Source organism: Eublepharis macularius, chromosome 9 (genome assembly GCF_028583425.1).
Source record: "Eublepharis macularius isolate TG4126 chromosome 9, MPM_Emac_v1.0, whole genome shotgun sequence".
NCBI lineage: Eukaryota > Metazoa > Chordata > Lepidosauria > Squamata > Eublepharidae > Eublepharis > Eublepharis macularius.
This window is the reverse complement of record NC_072798.1, coordinates 95,838,100-95,858,208: the sequence shown is the minus strand read 5'-3', so window position 1 is coordinate 95,858,208 and position 20,109 is coordinate 95,838,100. Positions and strand designations below refer to the sequence as shown.

General features: G+C 43.2%; 1 protein-coding gene across 3 annotated transcripts; it reads left to right on the top strand.

The window, feature by feature from the left end:
• Window positions 1–436: 436 nt before the first annotated feature.
• On the top strand, window positions 437–19,480 carry RINT1 (RAD50 interactor 1). 3 transcript variants are annotated; one of them, XM_054989298.1, is made up of 16 exons: window positions 489–653; window positions 2,640–2,682; window positions 4,525–4,607; window positions 5,451–5,646; window positions 6,977–7,218; window positions 9,704–9,877; window positions 9,962–10,114; window positions 11,425–11,581; window positions 12,309–12,419; window positions 12,512–12,737; window positions 14,441–14,578; window positions 15,698–15,897; window positions 16,216–16,430; window positions 16,799–16,979; window positions 17,066–17,184; window positions 19,052–19,480. In XM_054989298.1, exons 3-16 carry the CDS (start codon window positions 4,528–4,530, stop codon window positions 19,272–19,274), a joined length of 2,415 nt encoding a protein of 804 aa, XP_054845273.1. In that variant the 5' UTR covers window positions 489–653; window positions 2,640–2,682; window positions 4,525–4,527; the 3' UTR covers window positions 19,275–19,480. The 3 variants fall into 3 exon arrangements, with proteins under 3 accessions (XP_054845271.1, XP_054845273.1, XP_054845270.1); XM_054989296.1 differs by lacking the exons at window positions 489–653; window positions 2,640–2,682 and adding an exon at window positions 437–463; XM_054989295.1 differs by lacking the exon at window positions 2,640–2,682.
• The last annotated feature ends 629 nt before the right edge of the window (window positions 19,481–20,109 follow it).

The following is a 20,109-nucleotide window of genomic DNA, read 5'->3' as shown; positions in this document are numbered from 1 at the left end:
GTAATCGAGCTCCCTCAAATATCTTTTGATTAACTTAATTCATTACTATTCCTAGCGATGTCCAGACATAATTTATATTTCAAATGTTTATCCCAATTACTCCTATGATGATCCAGCAGCACGAATCCAAGGAGACCTCGCCGTTGGGCTTTCATGTCTGTGGTGAGGTGAATCGTTTTCCTTTCTGCCCCGCTTGCCTCTGGGTGGCAGAAAGGGGGCCTTGCGGGCTGTGGAGCGACAGGACGTTTTGCGCTTTTCGGTCCTCTAAACGCCGCGCCGCCCCCGTCAGAGCCCCCTCAGCAACCGGAACAGCCGCGCCGGCTTACCACGTGACCCGCGGCGAGAGGCGGGCACCCCCCCCCCCACCCCCGGCTTGGCTCTCGCGTTGTTAGACGCGCGGAGGGGAGATTTTATAGCGGGCCGAGGAGGACGCGGCGCTCGGGGGCGTGGCTCGAGGCGTCAGGTGAGTGGACGGAGTTGCTGTCGGGCGCCTCGCGCGTCTTCCCCTCCCCTCCCTTCCCTTCCTTGCAGGTTTCTGGTTGCGACGAGGCCGCCCCGCCAAAGGCCAGGCGGGTAGCTGTTGAGGGGAAGGGGGCGGGGGGCGCTGCGGCCACGTCATCGAGGTCCTGCAAACCGAACTGGGCAGATGCCGGGTACGTGTGTATGTGCGCGCGCGGGCCGGCGCATGCGCATAGGGAGAGGATGAAGTTTGACCACGGCGTAGGGTGCTCTGGAGTACATCCTCTGAACATGGAAGTCTCCCGTTCGCTGTGAGGGTTTCTCACCACGGATTGGCTCAGTCTTTCGATTCCCTTTTTAAAACTACGAGCCTTTTTTTAAAAAAAATCCCTTGCTTCCGCTCTTCAGAGTCTTCACGTTGCTCTCTGCTCCGTGTTAGTCTCACAACGACCCTGCAAGGTAGATTGGAGTGAGTGGCGCAGACTCACCCAATGAGCTTCGTGGCGCAGCTGGGATCCAAACCGGAGTCTCCCAGATTCCACTCCAGCATTCTGACCACTATGCGAATAATAGTACTGCATAGGACTGGTGTCACTGGCTGGCAGTGTTTTTGTTGGATCTTTTGTTATGCACTGCCCTGACCTGGATAGCCCAAGTGAGCCTGATCTTGTCAGAAGCTAAGCAGGGTCAACCTTGGTTAGTAATCAGATGGGAGACTTCCAGCGAAGACCAGGGTTGCAGAGACAGGCAATGGCAAACCACCTTTGTTAGTCTCTTGCTGTGAAAACCCCCACCAGAGGTTGCCAAAAGTCAGCTGTGACTTGAGGGCACTCTCCATCACCACTTGTTACGAAATAATTCCTGAAGGATTTTTACATAGAGAAGATACAACATCCATGACATAATGGGGAGTATTTATTTAGTGTGTTTTTATCAAGCCCTTGCTTCAAGGAGGGTATATGGACCCCCCCCCTCCACATAAGAAACACAGACAGGGAGAGTGAATGATTCAGGGTGACCCAATAATCTTCCACAGCAGAGTGGGGATTTGAACCCAGAGTTTCCTAGATCCAAGTCTACCATTCTGGCTATGTAACTACACAAAACGTACATCAGTGTATACTGACATCTCTAAAAGTGCATTAAGAATGTTTATTTTGGTGCAATTACCTGTGTTTTGGGACTGCTCCAGCTACCCAGTGTGAATAAGCAAGATGCTCAGTGCATTAAGAGGGATTTGCTGTACTGGAATGCTGTAATTCATCCCTGCCTCTTCCGCTTCTGCTTGGGGAGGCCATGGTATAGTAATGAGTTGGTGTGGCATATCAAGGTTCGAATCTCCCACTGTGCCCTGGAAACTTGCGGGGTGACCGTGGCCAGCCCCACACTCTCAGCCTAACTTGCCTCGCAGATTTGTTGTGAAGATAAAATGGAGGAGAAGAGAATGACGGAAGCTGCTTTGGGTCTCCATTGGGGAGAAAGGAGGGAGTATAAGTGAAGTAAAAAAAAAACCAGGAGCCCAATTTCCAAAGTGTTGTTTTTGTTTTAAACATTTTGACCTGACCAATCTGATCAGTGCACTGCAGGACTACAAGAGGGGTTTTTCTCCTGACCTTTCTCCTTTGGACGGAAAGTTCCCAACCATTTTACAGCTACATGATAGGAAGAACTTCCACCGCATCTCCTTCCTGGGATATTCAGCACCTAACAAAATAGAGGCTAGTAATTACACATATTAAAGGCACAGGAGGCCCCTGTCAGAGAGAGTGAAAGATGTCACCTAATACACTCAGCATGGACACTGCGCTTCACCCTGAGTCATTAGCAGACTTGCGTCTAGTGAAATTATTATCTTTTATTTTTAACTTATCTTCCGGCCAGAGATCCTGTCCTTTCAGTCTAAATTGCTTCCTTGACGCCTGGATATAGTGATGGCCATTGGCTTGCATAGCTTTCTTTGTTCATTTTAAAATCTGTCCTGCTCCTCCATAAGCTCAGAGTGGCTAATAGCAATGATTCAAAAAAGATCTCACAGTTGCAGTTAAATGAACACAAGTTTAGCAGCACAAAAATCTACTTTGTTAGAGGCAATAGAGGGGCCCCTTCCTAGGCAGATTTTATTTTTGTATAAATATATCTTTGATCCTTATAGTGGCAATTAAAAACTGTTTTTCTTCTAGGACTTCTCTGCAGTGTATTCAGAGAGCTTAGACAAGTAGGCATGTATGTATCTGTTTAATATACACAAGACTGTAGTGATCACAGTTTTAGGTGATCATTTTAATTGAGTAATTTATTAATTACAATTGAACAAACTTGAGTCCGATTTGTGTTTGACAGCTTTTAAATCAGAAAAAGTCAGTGTTCAAAAGATAGACTATTGTTTTTAATCTGTCTTGCACTACAGAATATTTTTCTTTAAGGTTCTCTACAAGTCTGAGATCCAGAGGAGTTAGCCGTGTTAGTCTGTAATAGCAAAATCGAAAAGAGTCCAGTAGCACCTTTAAGACTAACTAACTTTACTGTAGCATAAGCTTTTGAGAATCACAGTTCTCTTTGTCAAAGCTTATGCTACAGTAAAGCTTGTCAAAGCTTATGCTACAGTAAAGTTGGTTAGTCTTAAAGGTGCTACTGGACTCTTTTCGATTTTGCTACAAGTCTGAGAAAGCAACATGTGCTGAAAAAATGTGCTGTAAAAGTGACACCATTATGTAGATATTTGGGGAATTTGGATACAAGTGAAGTAGGGATAAAGTGACAAATATTAAACTGGGAAGCAATAGTTAGGCTGAGAAGGGCAACCTTTGTTAGAATTTGCCCCTTTATGCCTGTCTGAAAGGCATAGGTGCCCTAATTTATTTTATTCAAGTACAGAATTAAAAGGCTTCCTTTCCAAAAAGTGTCACTCATGGGATTTGAGCTCGGGCTCAGGTCTTCAGTAACATGTGGCATCTTTGCCCAGCACTGGTTGGTGTGTGCCAGCAGTGCCGTTTCTTGGGTTAGCAAGAGCCGACCATAGTTATTCACACTGTAATCTCATCCAGATTAGATCATTGCTACTTGCTGTACATGGGACTGTCTTTGAAGATAGTCCAGACTGTAGATGCACCTGTAAGTACTAAACGATGCAGCAAGATGGTTGATGGGCATAAGATACGAGGACCCTATTGTGCCAGTTTGAAAATAACACATTGGCTTCCTGCTTTCAGGTACAATTGGAAGCGCTGGTTATTACCTTTAAAGTCCTAAATGGTCTGGTGTCAAGATACTTGTTCCCATGGAAGCCGCCACAGCAGTCTTCTACCTGTACCTTACTTCATCTCCACTTTATCAAAAATAGCAACATTCAGAAACCAGCGAGAGAACATTTTAGTCTGCCAGGGCATTCTCAAGCAGAGAAACTACAAAAAAAAAGTTACAATGCAATATTGCTGAAATTGAGTTTATTTAAAAGTTTGGAAAAATGGATCTCACACGGTTGAATCAGGACATAGGATTTTTCTTGCAATACAAATACTGATTTTTTGCACTTAGCATCCATGTTATGTCAAGATAATTACAACATGTATTATAAGTAGCTTCCTGACACTTATTTACAATACCCCTCCCGCCCTCTGCCTGGATTATATATAAAGACTCCTTCCTTTTTCCATTCCTAGTGTGTGACAAAGGGAGCTTTGACTCTCAAAGCTCATATCCTGGAAATCTAGTTGGTCTTTAAGGTGCTACTGGTCCCAAATCCTGCTCATTTGACTTCAGCAATCTTTGAATCTTTGTCAACAATTAGCCATTTTTTTCAGTGCTAAAAGACCAGCAACTTGTTGGTTAATTGAGTGAAGAGCTTCAGAATGTGCTGGAGTGATTACAGACAGAGCTGTTCCAGGCAGATCAGAGATAATCAGGAAAGAGTGGCTTGAACATGTTAAAATGAGCCTGCACGGAGATCCAGGTTCACGTCTCCGTATTACAGGAGAAAGAAGTGAGGTTTTTGTGCATTTGAAAACTGGTGCAGAGCATGAAGACAGAGAGAGCCTGGTTCAATATCCCCCTTCTCCCTTTCAACAGGAGATGAGCAGGGCGGAAAGCTCCGGGGGAGGAGCAGAACGTCACAAAGGCTGTATCGAGAAGGAAGAACCTCTGCCATGTTGGTGAGTGTCCTCTGAGAACAGTTCCCAGGGATTCACTGGGGAAATCCAACTGGAAGCATGCCCTAGCCAAATGGGAAACGGGTAGCCTGGGGAATGCCACGGATGCAGGAATAACTAATGAAGCGGTGCGGTGTAGGGAAAGGTCTGTACCCTGCCCAGAGTAAGGAGTCCTCAGGATATTGACTTTGGTTAGCATAAGGGCTTTTTTTCGGGGGGAACGCGGGGGAACGGAGTTCCGGAACCTCTTGAAAATGGTCACATGGCTGGTGGCCCCGCCCCCTGATCTCTGGACAGAGGGGAGTTGAGATGCGGCGCGGAGGGCAATCTCAACTCCCCTCTGTCTGGAGATCAGGGGGCGGGGCCACCAGCCATGTGACCGTTTTCTCCGAGGGCAACCGATTGAGTTCCACCACCTCTTTTCCCAGAAAAAAAGCCCTGGTTAGGATTCTTTCTCCTGTCTTGAACGTCTCATATTTTGTTATCTCAGAATGTCTTGGAGGCCAACAGTGGTCACTTTGTTAGCCAGTTAGTCAATTGTGACCTGAAACATATGCCAATTGTGTGAGATGGCGCTTGCTGGGTGTTTCTTTTTTCTATTAAAACTGCCAGTACATGTGTGGTAGATATTCTGAATAATCTGTCCTGAGGGGAAACCTTGAGGATTTTAGCTTTTTAGGAAAGTGTGCCCTAAGTATGCTTTAACTGCTCAGACTCTTGTATTTGTATAGATTATGGCTGTGGATTGCTGCTTTCATTGAAATTCAGGTAATTAATGTAGCTCATCTCAGTAGGCTCAGTCGTTGCAAAAGCAGTGAGGGGTTAATTATGCTTTTTAAACCTCAGTGCTGCAGGTGATACAAAGATGGAAGCCCTTAACCCTGGGAAAGAGAAGACCCCGAGAGATCCGGAAACTTGTGACATCCCTTTCTATGTATCTGAATTTGTGGAAAAGGAGGTTGGATATGACTCTGATTCTTTAAGCAAGCTTGGCAAAATTATTGAACAGCTGTCAGAAAATAAACTAAAATTAGAAGAACAGGTGAGTTTAATAAGTAGGCTGGTTTGTTTTCATGCATGAAGGAAGCACTAAAGCCTTGTTCACCCACACTTGCAGATGTGCAGCCTGTCTCTTGTGCGGCAAGGAAGCAGGATGGTTTCACTGTTGTAAACTGCAGATTTGGTCTATCGATGATGTACTGCAGCTGTAGCAGAGCCCGGACGTTGTTGTAGATGGGGTGCTGGATGCAAATGGGGGGAATCAGAGTTCAAATCCACACTCATCCATGGAGCTCCTGGGGAAATGTGGGCTCCTCGCTCTCTTTTCCCCCAGCCTACTTCAGAGGTGGTGGTGAGGATAAAACAGAGAGGGAAGAACTGTGTACATCATCACTCTGAGCGCCTCAGAAAAAGGGTGGAATGAAAATGCAATAGGGCGCTAACAGCTGTATGGATGTTTTTTGGGTGAATGTAGAGACAGGACTGGCACAAGCCCATTTGCTCACTCAGCATACATGCTACACTGTTAAAAATTCATCATATTAAATCATTTCCAACAATCTGGATCGTGTCCTTTCTTCGGACCTTTGTTTCCAGTCAGGTCACTACTTTATTTTGTTCCTCTATATACTCAGCCATTTTAAGTCAGCCACTTGGTTCAAATCTCTGTATAGTTTCAGGAAATTTGACACTCTTTTTTTGTTAACCCCCCCCCCCGCCCCGAACTACTAGTAGATTGCTTCAAGCATCTCAGTTTTTCATCTCCTGGCCACTTCATAATTGTCTTTTATTTTAGTTCTGTCTTAGGTAAAGAAATAGTTCATTCCCCAGAATCCATTTCAATGCAGGATCCTTGCCATTTCGAATTCTATCCTAAGTGAACACTTTTGTTCTTTCTGTTACAGTGGGTTAATATGTAATGCTACATGTTTCTTTTAGGAGACTGAGACAATTTAAACACATCTCATACCCTGGGAAGCATCACCTGATCAGCTTTTTTTTCTGGGAAGAGAGGTGATGGAACTCAGTGGGTTGCCCTCGGAGAAAATGGTCACATGGCTGGTGGCCCCGCCCCCTGATCTCCAGACAGAGGGGAGTTGAGATTGCCCTCCGCACCGCCGAGCGGTGCGGAGGGCAATCTCAACTCCCCTCTGTCTGGAGATCAGGGGGTGGGGCCACCAGCCATGTGACCATTTTCAAGAGGTTCCGGAACTCCGTTCCACCGTGTTCCAGCTGCAAACAACCCTGGTCTATTCTGATGGACAGCAAGTCTCCAGGGCATTTGGTGTGGGGGGAGGGATACAGAGGAAAAATGAGATGCCCCCTGCAAGTCCTCACAGGTTACCTACTTTTCATATCTATAACCTATGCAGGTGCTAACGGTGTCGTCAGAAGTTCCAAAAAGAATTCAGAAGGCCCTGCAGAATGCAGAACACTCTAAAAAGTCTCTCAATCAACTTCTTGAGGATGAAAGGATTTTGCACGATTCAATTCACCGCCACCTGTTGACATCCAAGCCATGGATGGAGGATCTTGGTGTCTTAATAAGTCAGATAAAAGAAGTTGAACGACACCTTGCTTATTTAAAATGGATTTCACAAATAGAGGAATTAAGGTGAGTAGTATCCCTAATTATTTTGTGCTGGGCCTGTTTGCACATGCAGTTTCCCAGCCAGAATACTAGGTGCAATAAACATGAGTCTAGTGGCACCTTAATGAGTAACTAAATTACTTTTTATTTTTGCTGCAGTAGGCTAACAGAGTTACTGTTAGGGAATTTTTAATAAAGACCCCCTATCATTTTAGTTTTGTGATTAAGAAACTTTGCCTGGAATGCGAAAGTTACAGAAAACACCTAAACAGCACATTCCATGTCTCTTGTTGTGATTGTTGCTATGCTGCGGGTTGGTATGACACTACACAACTTTATAAATACCTAACTCTAAGCAATTTTTATCTAGAATAAGGATTCCACATTCAGACTTGGACACTTCATATTGTAGATTGTTTATGTCCTGGCTTTACCACAAGGAGACAGAAAGGATTTTTATTTGTATTAAGTATTTTGATTGTATCTTGCCAATCAAAGTAATAGTGCCGTCATTCTCTGTAATATGAAGTAAGCGAACTGTTTATAATAACCTTTTGATTCATGGTAATGATCTTTTAATTTATTTTGTTTTGTAAACAATTTAGCATTAAAATATTGAGGCATAAGGATAAGGTAGCTCGGTATGCATCATACCCCAGGAACCTCATGTGTATGAGTTCTGTATAACAATAAAACTCATATTTCTCTGTATTGCTGTAGTTGGTGTCTTGGATTATATTTGGGTAAGTAGTAGAAGGGAAATATATAATTGGCAGCAGAGGACTATTAAAGAGCTTTCCCTATTAGTTACCACTCTATAGGATGACAACATATTAGGTAGCTCAGAGTAACAGAAAAATTAGCCATGAATTGTGCTCAGTAAGTACATTTGTCAATTCATTTCATTCTTGAGAATTCTCAATCCCCTTTGTCTCTTCGGCAAAGCAATTTTTACTTATATCTATCATAGTGTGGCCATAATCCATGACAGGCAAGCATGTTTAACCCATTGAAATTAATAAAAACTGCGCTTATATACCACTCTTCTAGACAGCTAAGTGCCCTGCTCAGAGCAGTGAACAAAGTCAGTGTTATTATTATCCCCACAATACAGCTGGGGCTAAGAGGAGTAGCTTACCCAAGGCCACTTGTTGAGTGGCAGTAGTAGGATTCAAAGCATTTGCAGCCCAACCACTTAACTGCTATGCTACAGCATTAATGGCCTGAGTGCTTTTTAAAGCTCTCACTTGGCTTGCAGCCAGTTTATGATTCCTTCTGCCTTTTTTTTTTTAACGTTAGATGATTTCCTATTCAGGAAAAAGTGAAAACTGTATCAGGCCTTGCAAGTTGGGGTCAGATAGGGTGATATAAATAATTAGATTCTGTTAAGTGCCTTACAACACACTCTATTTCTCTTAAGTAGAGATGGGCACGGAATAAAAAAAACCCTAAACCACTTGGTTCGTGGTTCGTTAATTAACACGGAACACAAACTTAACAAACTCACCCAATTTCCGAACTGGTTCAGGGGAGAAGACTAGGATGGGGGGTGGGGGGTGGGGAAGGAAAAAAGCACCCTTTTCACAAACACCTCCCCAGTCAGTAAGAAAAACAAAGCAAGAGAAAAGAAGAGGCTTTTCAGCCCCTTCTCCAGCCACCAGAAGTGCAGGCCAAAGATCCAAGTTCCAATCCCAACAGCCAGCCACCAAGCTCTCTTCCCTCTCCCACTCTAGAGAAACTAAAACCAGGAATCACAGGGCTTCCCCTATTTATGGAAAAAGCCAAGAGATTGAACAACACAGGAGCGCTCTGGTTGGCAGAAAAACCTGCCTAACATGGTTTTGGAAGGAAGAGATTGGTGTTACCATGGCTGCTGAAGGCCCATCTCCTCAGTTGCCTTGGAGATTCTAACCCTCCCCCCCACCTTTTCCTGGCTGGATAGGCCAGAGTGGGAGCTCTCTGGTTGGCAGGGACAGCTGCCAATCAAGCCTGGAAGCCTCAGACTGGGGGCAAGCTAAAGACTGCCACCGTTGCCTGGGTGAGGGAGTATTTGGCGCCAAAAGTGTCCGAACCGGCAAAGGAACAGTAAGAAAAGTTTGTTTGGTTCTGAAAAATGCGGTCCCACGGAACGCGAGGTTCTTTGACTACGAACCAGCCGTTCTGTACGGAATTTTGTTCCGCAGTTCATTTTGTGCCCATCGCTACTCTTAAGGTTTCTGTAACATCTTGACATATAACCTTTTTGTTCTAAATATTTTCTCTGTTCTATGCCTTTTTAAAAATGTTCTTCATTTACAGCTAGACTTTAGATTTCTGAAAAATATTTAAAATGGTATTTTTTTGTGGGTGTGTGTATAAGTGTGGCAGTTGCCTGCTATTGTTTGGCTTACATGGATTGTTTGTGATTTTTGCATTGAGTACTCCTAGGATACGATTAGGCACTTTAATAAGCTCATCCTGCCCACAACTTCTTTGCCCATTAGCTCAGGTCTTTGTTCTCCTTTCCTAGCGACAACATTCAGCAGTATCTTATGACCAACAATGTCCCTGAGGCTGCGACTACGTTGGCCTCCATGGCCGAATTGGATATCAAGCTTCAGGAGTCATCTTGCTCTCATCTCCTTACTTTTGTCCGTTCTACAGTTCAGTTCTGGCATAAGATCCTGAAGGATAAACTGTCCAGGTAAGGAATTAGAACATCGTTTGCTGATTTTTGCATTGGACGGATGTCTGAATCATGATACTTCTGTGTGATCCTCTCTTGTAGTGATTTTGAGGAGACTTTAGCTCACCTTCATTGGCCATTTGTTAGTCCAGCACAATCGCAGCCTTTTGGCTTGGCTACATCATCGGCTAATGCACAAGAAGTATATGATAACTTGGAGAGACAGTTTTCTCAGCTTTTGAAACTGCAAACTTCGTATCCTTTTAACATAAGTATGTATCTCCCCCCACCCCCCGCCAAAACTGGGACATATGCATACAAACCAAAGAAATGTAGGATTATCCTTCAGAACCATTCTTACTCTGAAATGCTAGGATTCCCAGCTGACCAAGACAAAAAATGGCCTGTGTTGCTCTTTTGCCTTAGTCTGGAAAAAATTATCAGTTGGTAAAGTTCTTCCCCCACAGCATGAAGGTAAAGTGGATAATGTCCGCAAACCGACCTAGTGTTAAAGGCGTGGTCAGGTGCCAGTTAAAATAGAAACTATTTGGCAACTCCACAGGATATACATTAATATAATATTATCAATGCAAAGAATTTTGTAGAGTGGGTTTTCCAGTGTTTCTGTACATTATTTCTAAGGTCAGTGGAATTCAAAACGAGTGGCACAGAAATAGGGAACTGGATTCATTCTTCGGAGGTTTTCCTTCTGGTCCCAAATGAGTCTCCTTCTCCTGCTCCAAACTACAGCTGTTTTTTCTACACAAGCAGAGATCTAGGAAAAGACTCTCTAACTCTTTCTTCCCTAGTGCAAACAGCAACCAAGGCTTTGGTAGAGCTCTGTTTGTATACATCACAGGTACTGACTTAATGACAGAAGCAAAGAGCTCTTTAATATCCTCCTCTGCAGAGCAAATGGCAGCAATGGCTTTGGCAGACCCAAGGTCCGTATTGTCTGCTTTCTATTATTTCCAGCTCACCAGGATCTCGGGTAGAGTTTTTTCACACCACTTTCTACCTGACCCTTTTTAACTGAGCCTGGGACCTTCTGCAGGCAGATCCGATGCTCTACCAGTTAGCCCCGGCCCTTCCGACAGGCGGAGAGCATTCTGCCAAAACTTGGCTGGTTTTCTCACATTTCAGACCTCGCAAAACCTCCTGCTGAGGCCCAAGCAGCACAGACAGTAGGAGGCAACAGTGGTATAGCATGCAGCTTGTGGGTTTTGTCCTTCGATGAATATTCATAAACAATTATAATGTTCTCTCACTTTGTATGCCTGGCATAGAACTGGTATCAAAATATCTTCACTGATGTAATAATTTGATCAAAATGACTTAAAATGGTTATGCTGTTACAGTATATAGTCCATTGCTCTTGCATTCTATTAAGTACTTTTGTAAAGCACAGTAACTTAATGTATGTAATGTGCGTATTTAGTAAATACTGACCTTTCAAGAAAATGAAGTTACGACACAAAAATGCCTTCTGAAAGTGGACTCAGGAAGTCCGTATATAAGCCAGTGCCTGTATCCTTGAGATTTTACTTTGACTCTTAACATCTCAGAGATGAACTTTTAACCAAACCGAAACAGCTTCCAGAAAAGTACACGCTTCCTCCGTCTCTACCTATTGTACTGCCTATGCAGATTATGCTGGCTCCTCTTCAGAAAAGATTCAAGTATCATTTTGCAGGGAATAGACAAACAAATGTTTTAAGCAAGGTACGATGGGGCACAATAACCTTTTGGTACAGTATATCCATGCGGGTTGCAGCTCGGCAGGTGAGGATGAAGTGGGACCTCAGCCGACTGCCTATTCTGGGTCTCTTTCCTAAGTTTTCAACATTTGTTTTCTTTAAAGAAGGGTAGTCTCCGGTCTTATTATTTATGGAGATATAAGGGGATTTGCTCCTGCTAGTGGGGAAGCCTCCTGTGACTGGGGAAGACTGCTTACACTGGAGGAAAGCACCTCCACAGGCAGGACAGATTCATACTTGAGTATTCAGTCAAAGGGCTTAGTAAGTACCAAATCTGGTCCCACATTCTGTTCATTTGAAATTTCTTTAATGCTAATGTCTTACAGTCCCCGAGCATAGTTTTTGCCGGCTTGCATTGACGATATCCTCCGTTCTCCCTGTATCTCTGGGTGTTCGTCCGAGAAGACTCGTTTCCTACTTTTTAACGGGAAACCTTAGCTTCTGCAGACTGTGCAGAAGTCATCGCAGACCCCTTTGTCTTAAGAATTGCCCTGCCGAAAGATTAATCACTCTTTGTGGTAATCTAAAAAAACAAATTTTGAGTTTGATGAGGAGGGTGGTGAATGGAGATCTGGCCCAGTTGAAGCCCTTGTAATGCATGCTGTGTAGAATGCGTAGAAAACGGGCAAAGGTGATCGTATTTTTGTCCTAGAAAGTCCAGGTTATTTGCATCTCCTTTTCTTCCTCAAAAGCCTGAATGGTACCTAACCCAGGTGCTTATGTGGATTGGAAACCATGCTAAGTTTCTTGAAGACAAAATCCAGCCAATATTGGATAAGGCAGGCTCTCCAGTGAATGCAAGGGCAAGTATTTCTGTTGTGCTTAATAGATTGATATTAGCAAATCTGGCGCACCTGTACCTGCTGTTTTAATGCATTTCTCTGCCTTTCCGAAGGTGGAATTTTCCCGAGCTTTGGTCATGTTGATCCTGGAGAAGCTGGCAGCGGATATTCCTTGTTTGCTGTACGATGACAATCTGTTCTGTCATCTGGTGGATGAGGCGCTTCTGTTTGAGAGAGAGCTACACGCTGTTCATGGATACCTCAGCAGTTTCCCCAGCTGCATGCACATTTTATCAGAAGAAACCTGTTTTCAAAGATGGTTAACGGTGGAAAGAAAATGTAAGACCCTATGAGAGTGATTGGCTTGATTTACAAATAATCCCAAATCCCTTACCTTTGTGAGTAAGTGCATTTATATATGTACACGTCTCATGGCTATGAAGTATAAAATTATGCTTATATTTGGGATGGGAAGTAGGATTCTCCTTCCCCGCCCCCCACCTCAGCGGCCGCTGGTCATGGTTTCCAACACTTTTGCTGTACCTTGCATTACTCAGGCTTTTGATGGGAAGATGAAACAAGGGTGTGTATTAGGCGTGTGAAATTGGAGTTTGCTGACCTGAAACGATCGTTGATGCTTCCTGTACCGGAGCAGCAGTATTTTACAGATTTCAAGATTCTAGTATTTTTTTCTCCCGATAAGTATCAGAAGTCAGATCAGGAAGCCGTTCAGTATTGCGCAAGCCAGTTGGAAAGCCAGGCCTCTGACCTCCCTCCACTGGAAATAATGGCCCATTTAAAGTGCCGGTGCTCTGCAGAACAGCGGGTGGCCCTTCCTCTCTTTCCTCCCCTTGCTTTGGTGCCAGGGCAGGGAGGCACTTGCAAAATTATCATTTTTATCAGTTATCATTGTCATCAAATAAGAAAGGGCAGTATCAGGAGTATTGTTCCAATAGTTCTGGAATGACTTTCTGGAAAGATAGCAATACTTGCAGTATTTAACGAAAACAGTAGTGCTGTTCCTTACTCTGATACAGAATTAAAACAATAATTTTTTAAGTGTGCAGCCCTGGTGCATATGTAGTAAAAATCATAGTGCAGGCTAGAGCTTACTTGCAACTTAAGAGGCCTATTTTATGGGCATTGTCTGGAGTTGAGAGGGTGTCCTATTAGAATGTGCCTTGCTGGTAAGGGGTAGGTGACCAATGTCCAGCATACATTGGTTTGGTGGACTTTTATGTGTAGGAAGGCTGCAACTATGCATTTGCCAAAGAGAATTCTGCTGCAAAATATGAGCCCTTTGGCTCGTATTTTGGTATACAATATATTATTCCTAATAATGTCCTCTTTACATTTTGTCGTGGACTGCATTTCTTAAACTGCAGATCAAAACGGAAAGATGTTTAGTTAGCAAAATCAGTTCTGTTTAGACAAAAAAAAATTAAACAAGAACAGTTTGAGTAGCTTCAGCAATAAACTCCATCTTCCAGATGGTTAGTGTGTAGATGACTTGTAAAACTTCAGTGCACAGTAGTACTAGAGTTTAACTGTGGCTAAAAGGGAACAGAGACAGCAAAAACAACTATATGACAGTCATCTAGGTATGGCACTTGGTATAGGAAAGTTCACAATGCCGTATTGATGGCTTATATTAATAGTCATTAGATACCTTTGCTTAACTCTCTTGTTTGAATTCAGTTTAAATTTGATTGTGAATTCAAACTGTTGTATTTTCTGTGAAGTATTTTTATCACATGTACTTTTAAAGATGCGGGATTCGATGCGTACTAAATTTTCCGGTGGCAGAACGGAACTTCCTTGCCTCCCCCCTCCCAGTGACCTCCATGCAATGCTGCTGTTGGGGAGGGTGATAAGGCACCTTTGCCTCGCAAGAGGGGAGAACAGGTGGAAATGGCCCTTTTAGTCTGGATCCAGCCCACATTCAGTTTGCTTTTGAGCAGAAGATCGGCCTCCGTGGATGGCCAAGGGGCTAAGCGAAAACCCTACTTCAGCTCCTTACTGTGTGCTTGTGTGCCTGGCAGTTGCTCTTCGAAAGATGGACTCGATGCTTTCATCTGAAGCTGCTTGGATATCGCAGTATAAAGATATCACTGATGTGGATGAAATGAAAGTTCCGGACTGCGCTGAAACTTTTATGACTTTGTTACTGGTTATTACAGGTAATTATAAATGATCAGGCATTTTGCCTTTGGTTCTTCAATAACCGAAGAACTGTGTCATGCATAGTCAACAAAGAAAACAACACTGTGTCACTAGCTGCAGTGTCATCAAAGAACAATGGGTAGCAATGGGTTTGCATTGGGAAAATAATGGGTAGCAATTAGGGTAATAAGGAACAGCAATGGGTTTGTATTTGAACAAACAGATACAGTTCCATTGACTTTTCCCCCTTTTAAACTTCAGTGAATAAGACAGTGGTAAGAGCATAAGCAAATGGCATACTTTAATCCTGACTGTCAGCATGGTTACTTTGGATAAATACTGCCAGTTACTTATATTTACAAGAATCCTCAGGAGCCTAAAAACCACCAGTTAATGCTGCTGATTTTTGGGAAGGGCTTGAGTTTGGGGCAGTCAGGTAGCTGCATGTTACTTGGCCTAACAGCAGGGCTTTTTTTCTGGGAAAAGAGGTGGTGGAACTCAGTGGGATGCCCTGGGAGAAAATGGTCACATGGCCAGTGGCCCCGGCCCTGATCTCCAGACAGAGGGGAGTTTATATTGCCCTCCGCACCGCTCCAGCGGCATGGAGGGCAATCTAAACTCCCCTCTGTCTGGAGATCAGGGGACAGGGCCACCAGCCATGTGACCATTTTCAAGAGGTGCCGGAACTCCGTTCCACCGCATTCCAGCTGAAAAAAAGCCCTGCCTAACAGTGTATGTTAGGCTGATACTGCTAATTTCTTCATTGAGCTGTTATGTTTCAGGAGGATGGCGAAGGGTCAGCACAAGAGAGAACTTTTAAGGCAAGCCACACATCTTTAAATGCAGTCTAGGAGACTAAAATCTAGCTGGTGCATCTCAGCTGGGTGGGCTTCCAGTCTGTGTCACAGCTGCTAAAAACACTTCTCTGAGACAGTAGGGAGACTGTAAAGTCAGAAAAGCATGAAATAACATGGTACTGGGCAAAGATAGCTAGCTTTCTTTAAGCTGTTCCAATTAACTGAATAGGACTAAGTAAAGTTAAGCATCTGCTTGGCAGAAAAATCTTTGCAGGCAGATTGTTTGTTGGAGAGTAGCTATTACATGAACATTTTAAAATACTGTGATTTCTCACACAGACAGGTATAAGAATCTTCCTACAGCTGCTAGAAAGCTACAGTTCCTAGAGCTGCAAAAAGATTTGGTGGATGACTTCAGGATACGACTTACTCAAGTTATGAAAGAAGAAAGCAGGGAGCCTTTAGGTTTCCGGTATTGTGCAATCCTAAATGCAGTTAACTACATCGCAACAGTCCTAGCAGACTGGGCTGACAATGTTGTAAGTCCTTATTTTACCTAATTATCATTGCCAGTTTTCTGGGATTACATTTAAATATCTTACAGATGAAAAATTTCTCCGGATTCATAGTTCAAAACTGCTTTCCATGTCCTCTGGTAGCATGAAGGTATTTGTAATTTCAGGTATAATCACTAAAGGAAAAACAATAGGCATAAAGTTTTCAAAACACAATTGCATTGCTGTAATTTTAGGGAAAAGGAGATTGGAATGATGTATGCAGCTGTGTTAAAAAAAAACCTCACAGATGTTTTAATGCTGATGGGAGCACTAAAGAGTCGGGTCTTCCTTTCTGTGTAGTTCTTCCTGCAGCTTCAACAGGCCGCCCTGGAAGTCTGTGCCGAGAGCGGTGCACTAAGCAAGCTACAGCTGGGGCAGCTGGCTTCGATGGAGACGTCGGTCTTTGATGACATGATTAACCTCCTGGAGCGACTAAAACATGATATGTTGACCCGTCAAGAAGACCATGTCTTCCGGGAGGTCAAAGATGCTGCCAAGCTATACAAAAAAGAACGGTGAGTCTTTGTTTGGTCTGACAGCAAACTTAATTGATGAGCATGGATTGAAAGGAGGGAGTCGGGGAATATAGCGTGAAGCTTGCCAGTTTTATATATATGTACTGCAGCATGGGTGTAGATGTATATACATATGACATGGATATATATATGTACTGTAGCTAGTTAAGTGCTTGGGTTGCAAAGCTGCACTCTGCTGGTTTGAATTCCACTATTGCCATTAGCTCAGTAGGTAGCCTTGGGTAAGCCACTCCTCATCTATCAGGGTAACAGGTTCAAAATTGAAAGTTAAAACATTTGGGTAAATTTCAAATTGGTGATAGTGGCTGCCGAGATGCTTTCCAATGACATGTTTCTGTTTCATTTAGGTGGCTCTCTTTACCATCCCAGTCGGAACAGGCAGTAATGTCTTTGTCAAGCAGTGCCTGCCCCCTCCTACTGACCTTAAGAGACAGGCTGCTACAGCTGGAACAGCAGCTTTGTTACTCACTGTTCAAAATCTTCTGGCAAATGCTTGCGGAGAAAGTGGATTTGTTCATCTATCAGGAAGTAAGTATTTGTAGAGTGTGACTGATAATATAACAAATGCACAATTTCTATAAGATAACGTGTATGTTTATTTACTGTATGTATAGATAATTTTGGCCAATCACTTCAATGAAGGAGGAGCAGCACAACTCCAATTTGACATGACTAGGAATCTTTTTCCTTTGTTCTCACATTACTGCAAGCGACCAGAAAATTATTTCAAGCAGTAAGTAACCAAGTCTCATGTTCTAGCTTGTTTCAGAAGTGCTGGCTCTTGCCTAGAAAGCCCTAACAGTGGTTCTTGAAAGACAGTTTCTTCCTGTATTATCCAGCCTAGATTCTCACAACCCCCCCCCTTTATTGCAAAGCTGAGACAAGCAGCAACCAGAGACAGCTTTTTTGCTGGTGGCACCTTGCCCATGGAGTATCTTCTCCACTGACGCTCACCTACCACCTACCTTACTTCTAGGTGCCAGGGAAAAAAATTCTTTTTACAAAGTTAACTAGAAGTTTGAGCTTTAAAATGCTTCTTGCCTGAGGACTGTTATAAGGATCTTGTAGGCTGCTCCATGGTTTATGCTTTGAGTTTTTATGCTTCTGGGTTTTTTATTGGCTGGGTTTTTAATGATACGTGCCTATGATTTTTATCTTTTATTTTGTGAGCTGCCTTGAGCAGGACTGTGAACAAGTGGCATATAAATTCTTTAAATAAGTAAGTTAGATAGATATGAAAGTTCTTCTCTGACGGAGAGATGCTACAAACTACCTTCCTTGCTTAATTTTTTTTAATTCAGTATAAAGAACATGAACATTAAACAACAAATACATAAGGTAACAATGTAGATATGTATGTCAAAGCAATTAAATACTGAAATCTATAATCTATAAGATTCATAACAAACAGCAATCTAAAGAGTGCTATTAACAGTAAATTAACATGTAGATCTAAAGTTTTAGAATATTTTGATACAAACGGTTTGGAGGATGTACTTCTGTCTTATCAATAAAGTCTAAGAAAGGCCACCATTTTTCATAAAAATTAGATGAAGATGACATATTGGTTTGCTGATATAAAGTATCAGTTATTTTATGATAAGCTGATCCCACACTCTAGGAAGCCAATGATTCAGTGATGGTGGTGATCGTTTCCTTCCTTGCTTTTTAAAAAAGTCCTTATTCCCCCCCCCCCCCGGGACATCTTAAATCTAAGCAATACTTTTGTTTTCTGTTAATCCCACAAGAAAACTCTTTATCACTCCTCTAACAGTACAGTACTACTAGAGGTGTGCACCAAGGAACTTCCCATTTCCGTTTCAGTTCCGGGGAGTTCCAGAATAATTCCATTCCAATACTAGTTTATGTCAGGTTGGCTGGTGTCAGCTTGGAACGGATCCATTTGGTTTTTTCCATTTCAGTGCACAACACACCCAGGTCGGCTGCCCATGCACAAATGCATGCTGTTCTTTTCAGGGTGGTGGGGAAACGCGGCTCAGCTGCTTTCTCGCTTAACCAGAACCAGCATCAAGCATTAGTCCTCCTCCTAGTCTAAACTGTGTATCCACTGAGTTTTTCCTCAAGTACAATAACGCACATACACACACATGCCCACCTCAACGGACCTGCAGAAGGCAAGTGTCAGGTGGAGCAGTGAGGCATGCCCAAGTAGGAGAGCGCTCCCAACAAGTGCAGTTATGCACACTCCTAAATATTATTGTTTGGGAGACTTCAGGGGACAATTTAAGGTGTTAGTAGTTGACAGAATAAAATTATACTTCTCATGAAAATAAACTCATGTAATAGTTGAACAATAGTGAGCATAGTTCCCTCTTTCCCCCCCAACTTTCTACAAAGTGGTTAGACATGCTACAGGGTTAATTGCATGAATTCAGAAAATTGTGGGATACTTGACTGTAGAAAGTTTGGCACGGGGTGGAAATCTGCTCATTTATGATAGTGGTTTGCTATTTAAAGAAACAAGCCCCCAAATCCCTTTTAGTGAGTGACATCAGACTGTTCTTTGGGCCCTACCTATTGTTACTTTCATATGTTCAAGATACTAACTTGAAATCCCAATTATTCTGTTTTCTCTGCAGTATAAAGGAGGCCTGTATTGTACTGAACTTAAATGTTGGCTCAGCCTTACTTCTAAAAGATGTGTTGCAGTCAGCTGCCGAAAACAGAGTGGGAACTGTCCTGACTTCGAATCAGCCTACTGCATTGGCAGCGTTAAATGAGCTTGGGATCTACAAATTAGCTCAGCAGGATGTTGAGATCCTTCTTAATTTGAGAACAAACTGGCCTATTACCGGGAAATGAGTACAAAAAACCCCTGGAGATACTAATAACTATTGCATTCTATAAAACAAAGCCAAACCTATCTGTGCTCTTTTGTAAATTTTGTTGTATTTGTAAGAAGTAGCTGTAACTTTTTCAGTGTAACAACTGCCTGTTTCCCATTTTAAAGATTCTTACAGTCAGGGCTTTTTTTCTGGGAAAAGAGGTGGTGGAACTCAGTGGGTTGCCCTTGGAGAACATGGTCACATGGCTGGTGGCCCCGCCCCCTGATCTCCAGACAGAGGGGAGCTTAGATTGCCCTCCGCGCTGCTGGGCGGCGTGGAAGGCAATTTAATCTCCCCTCTGGAGATCAGGGGGCGGGGCCACCAGCCATGTGACCATTTTCAAGCGGTTCTGGAACTCTGTTCCACTGCATTCCTGCTGAAAAAAAGCCCTGCTTACAGTTATGAAGGTGGGTGAACTCCAACAACCCTTTTAACTACTACTAGGTAGCATTTGTAGGAAAGGAGAGTCTCTTCTCAGCCACTAGCATGACAGACTTAGTTTTCTCAGTTAATCTAAGGATGTTCCTCTGTGCATTAGAAGGCAAGGTAAAATGGTCCCAAAGCCCTTTAAAATGGCCCTATAGATGCAAAGGTGAGATTTTTTCTTGAGACTTATTTTTATGTGTTAAAGCTGAACTGCACTCTGCAGTTGGCTGTCTTGCTGCTCAGTTGTTCTTGATTCCTGCAGTATTGTTTCCTGGTGGACTTCCCTCGCAAAGGGCTTTACGCCATTGGACGAGCTCTGATCTAGCCAGTGCAGCAGGCATGTTTGTTTGCGGAAAGTCTGTTCAGAGCAGCAGGAGTTGTTGGGT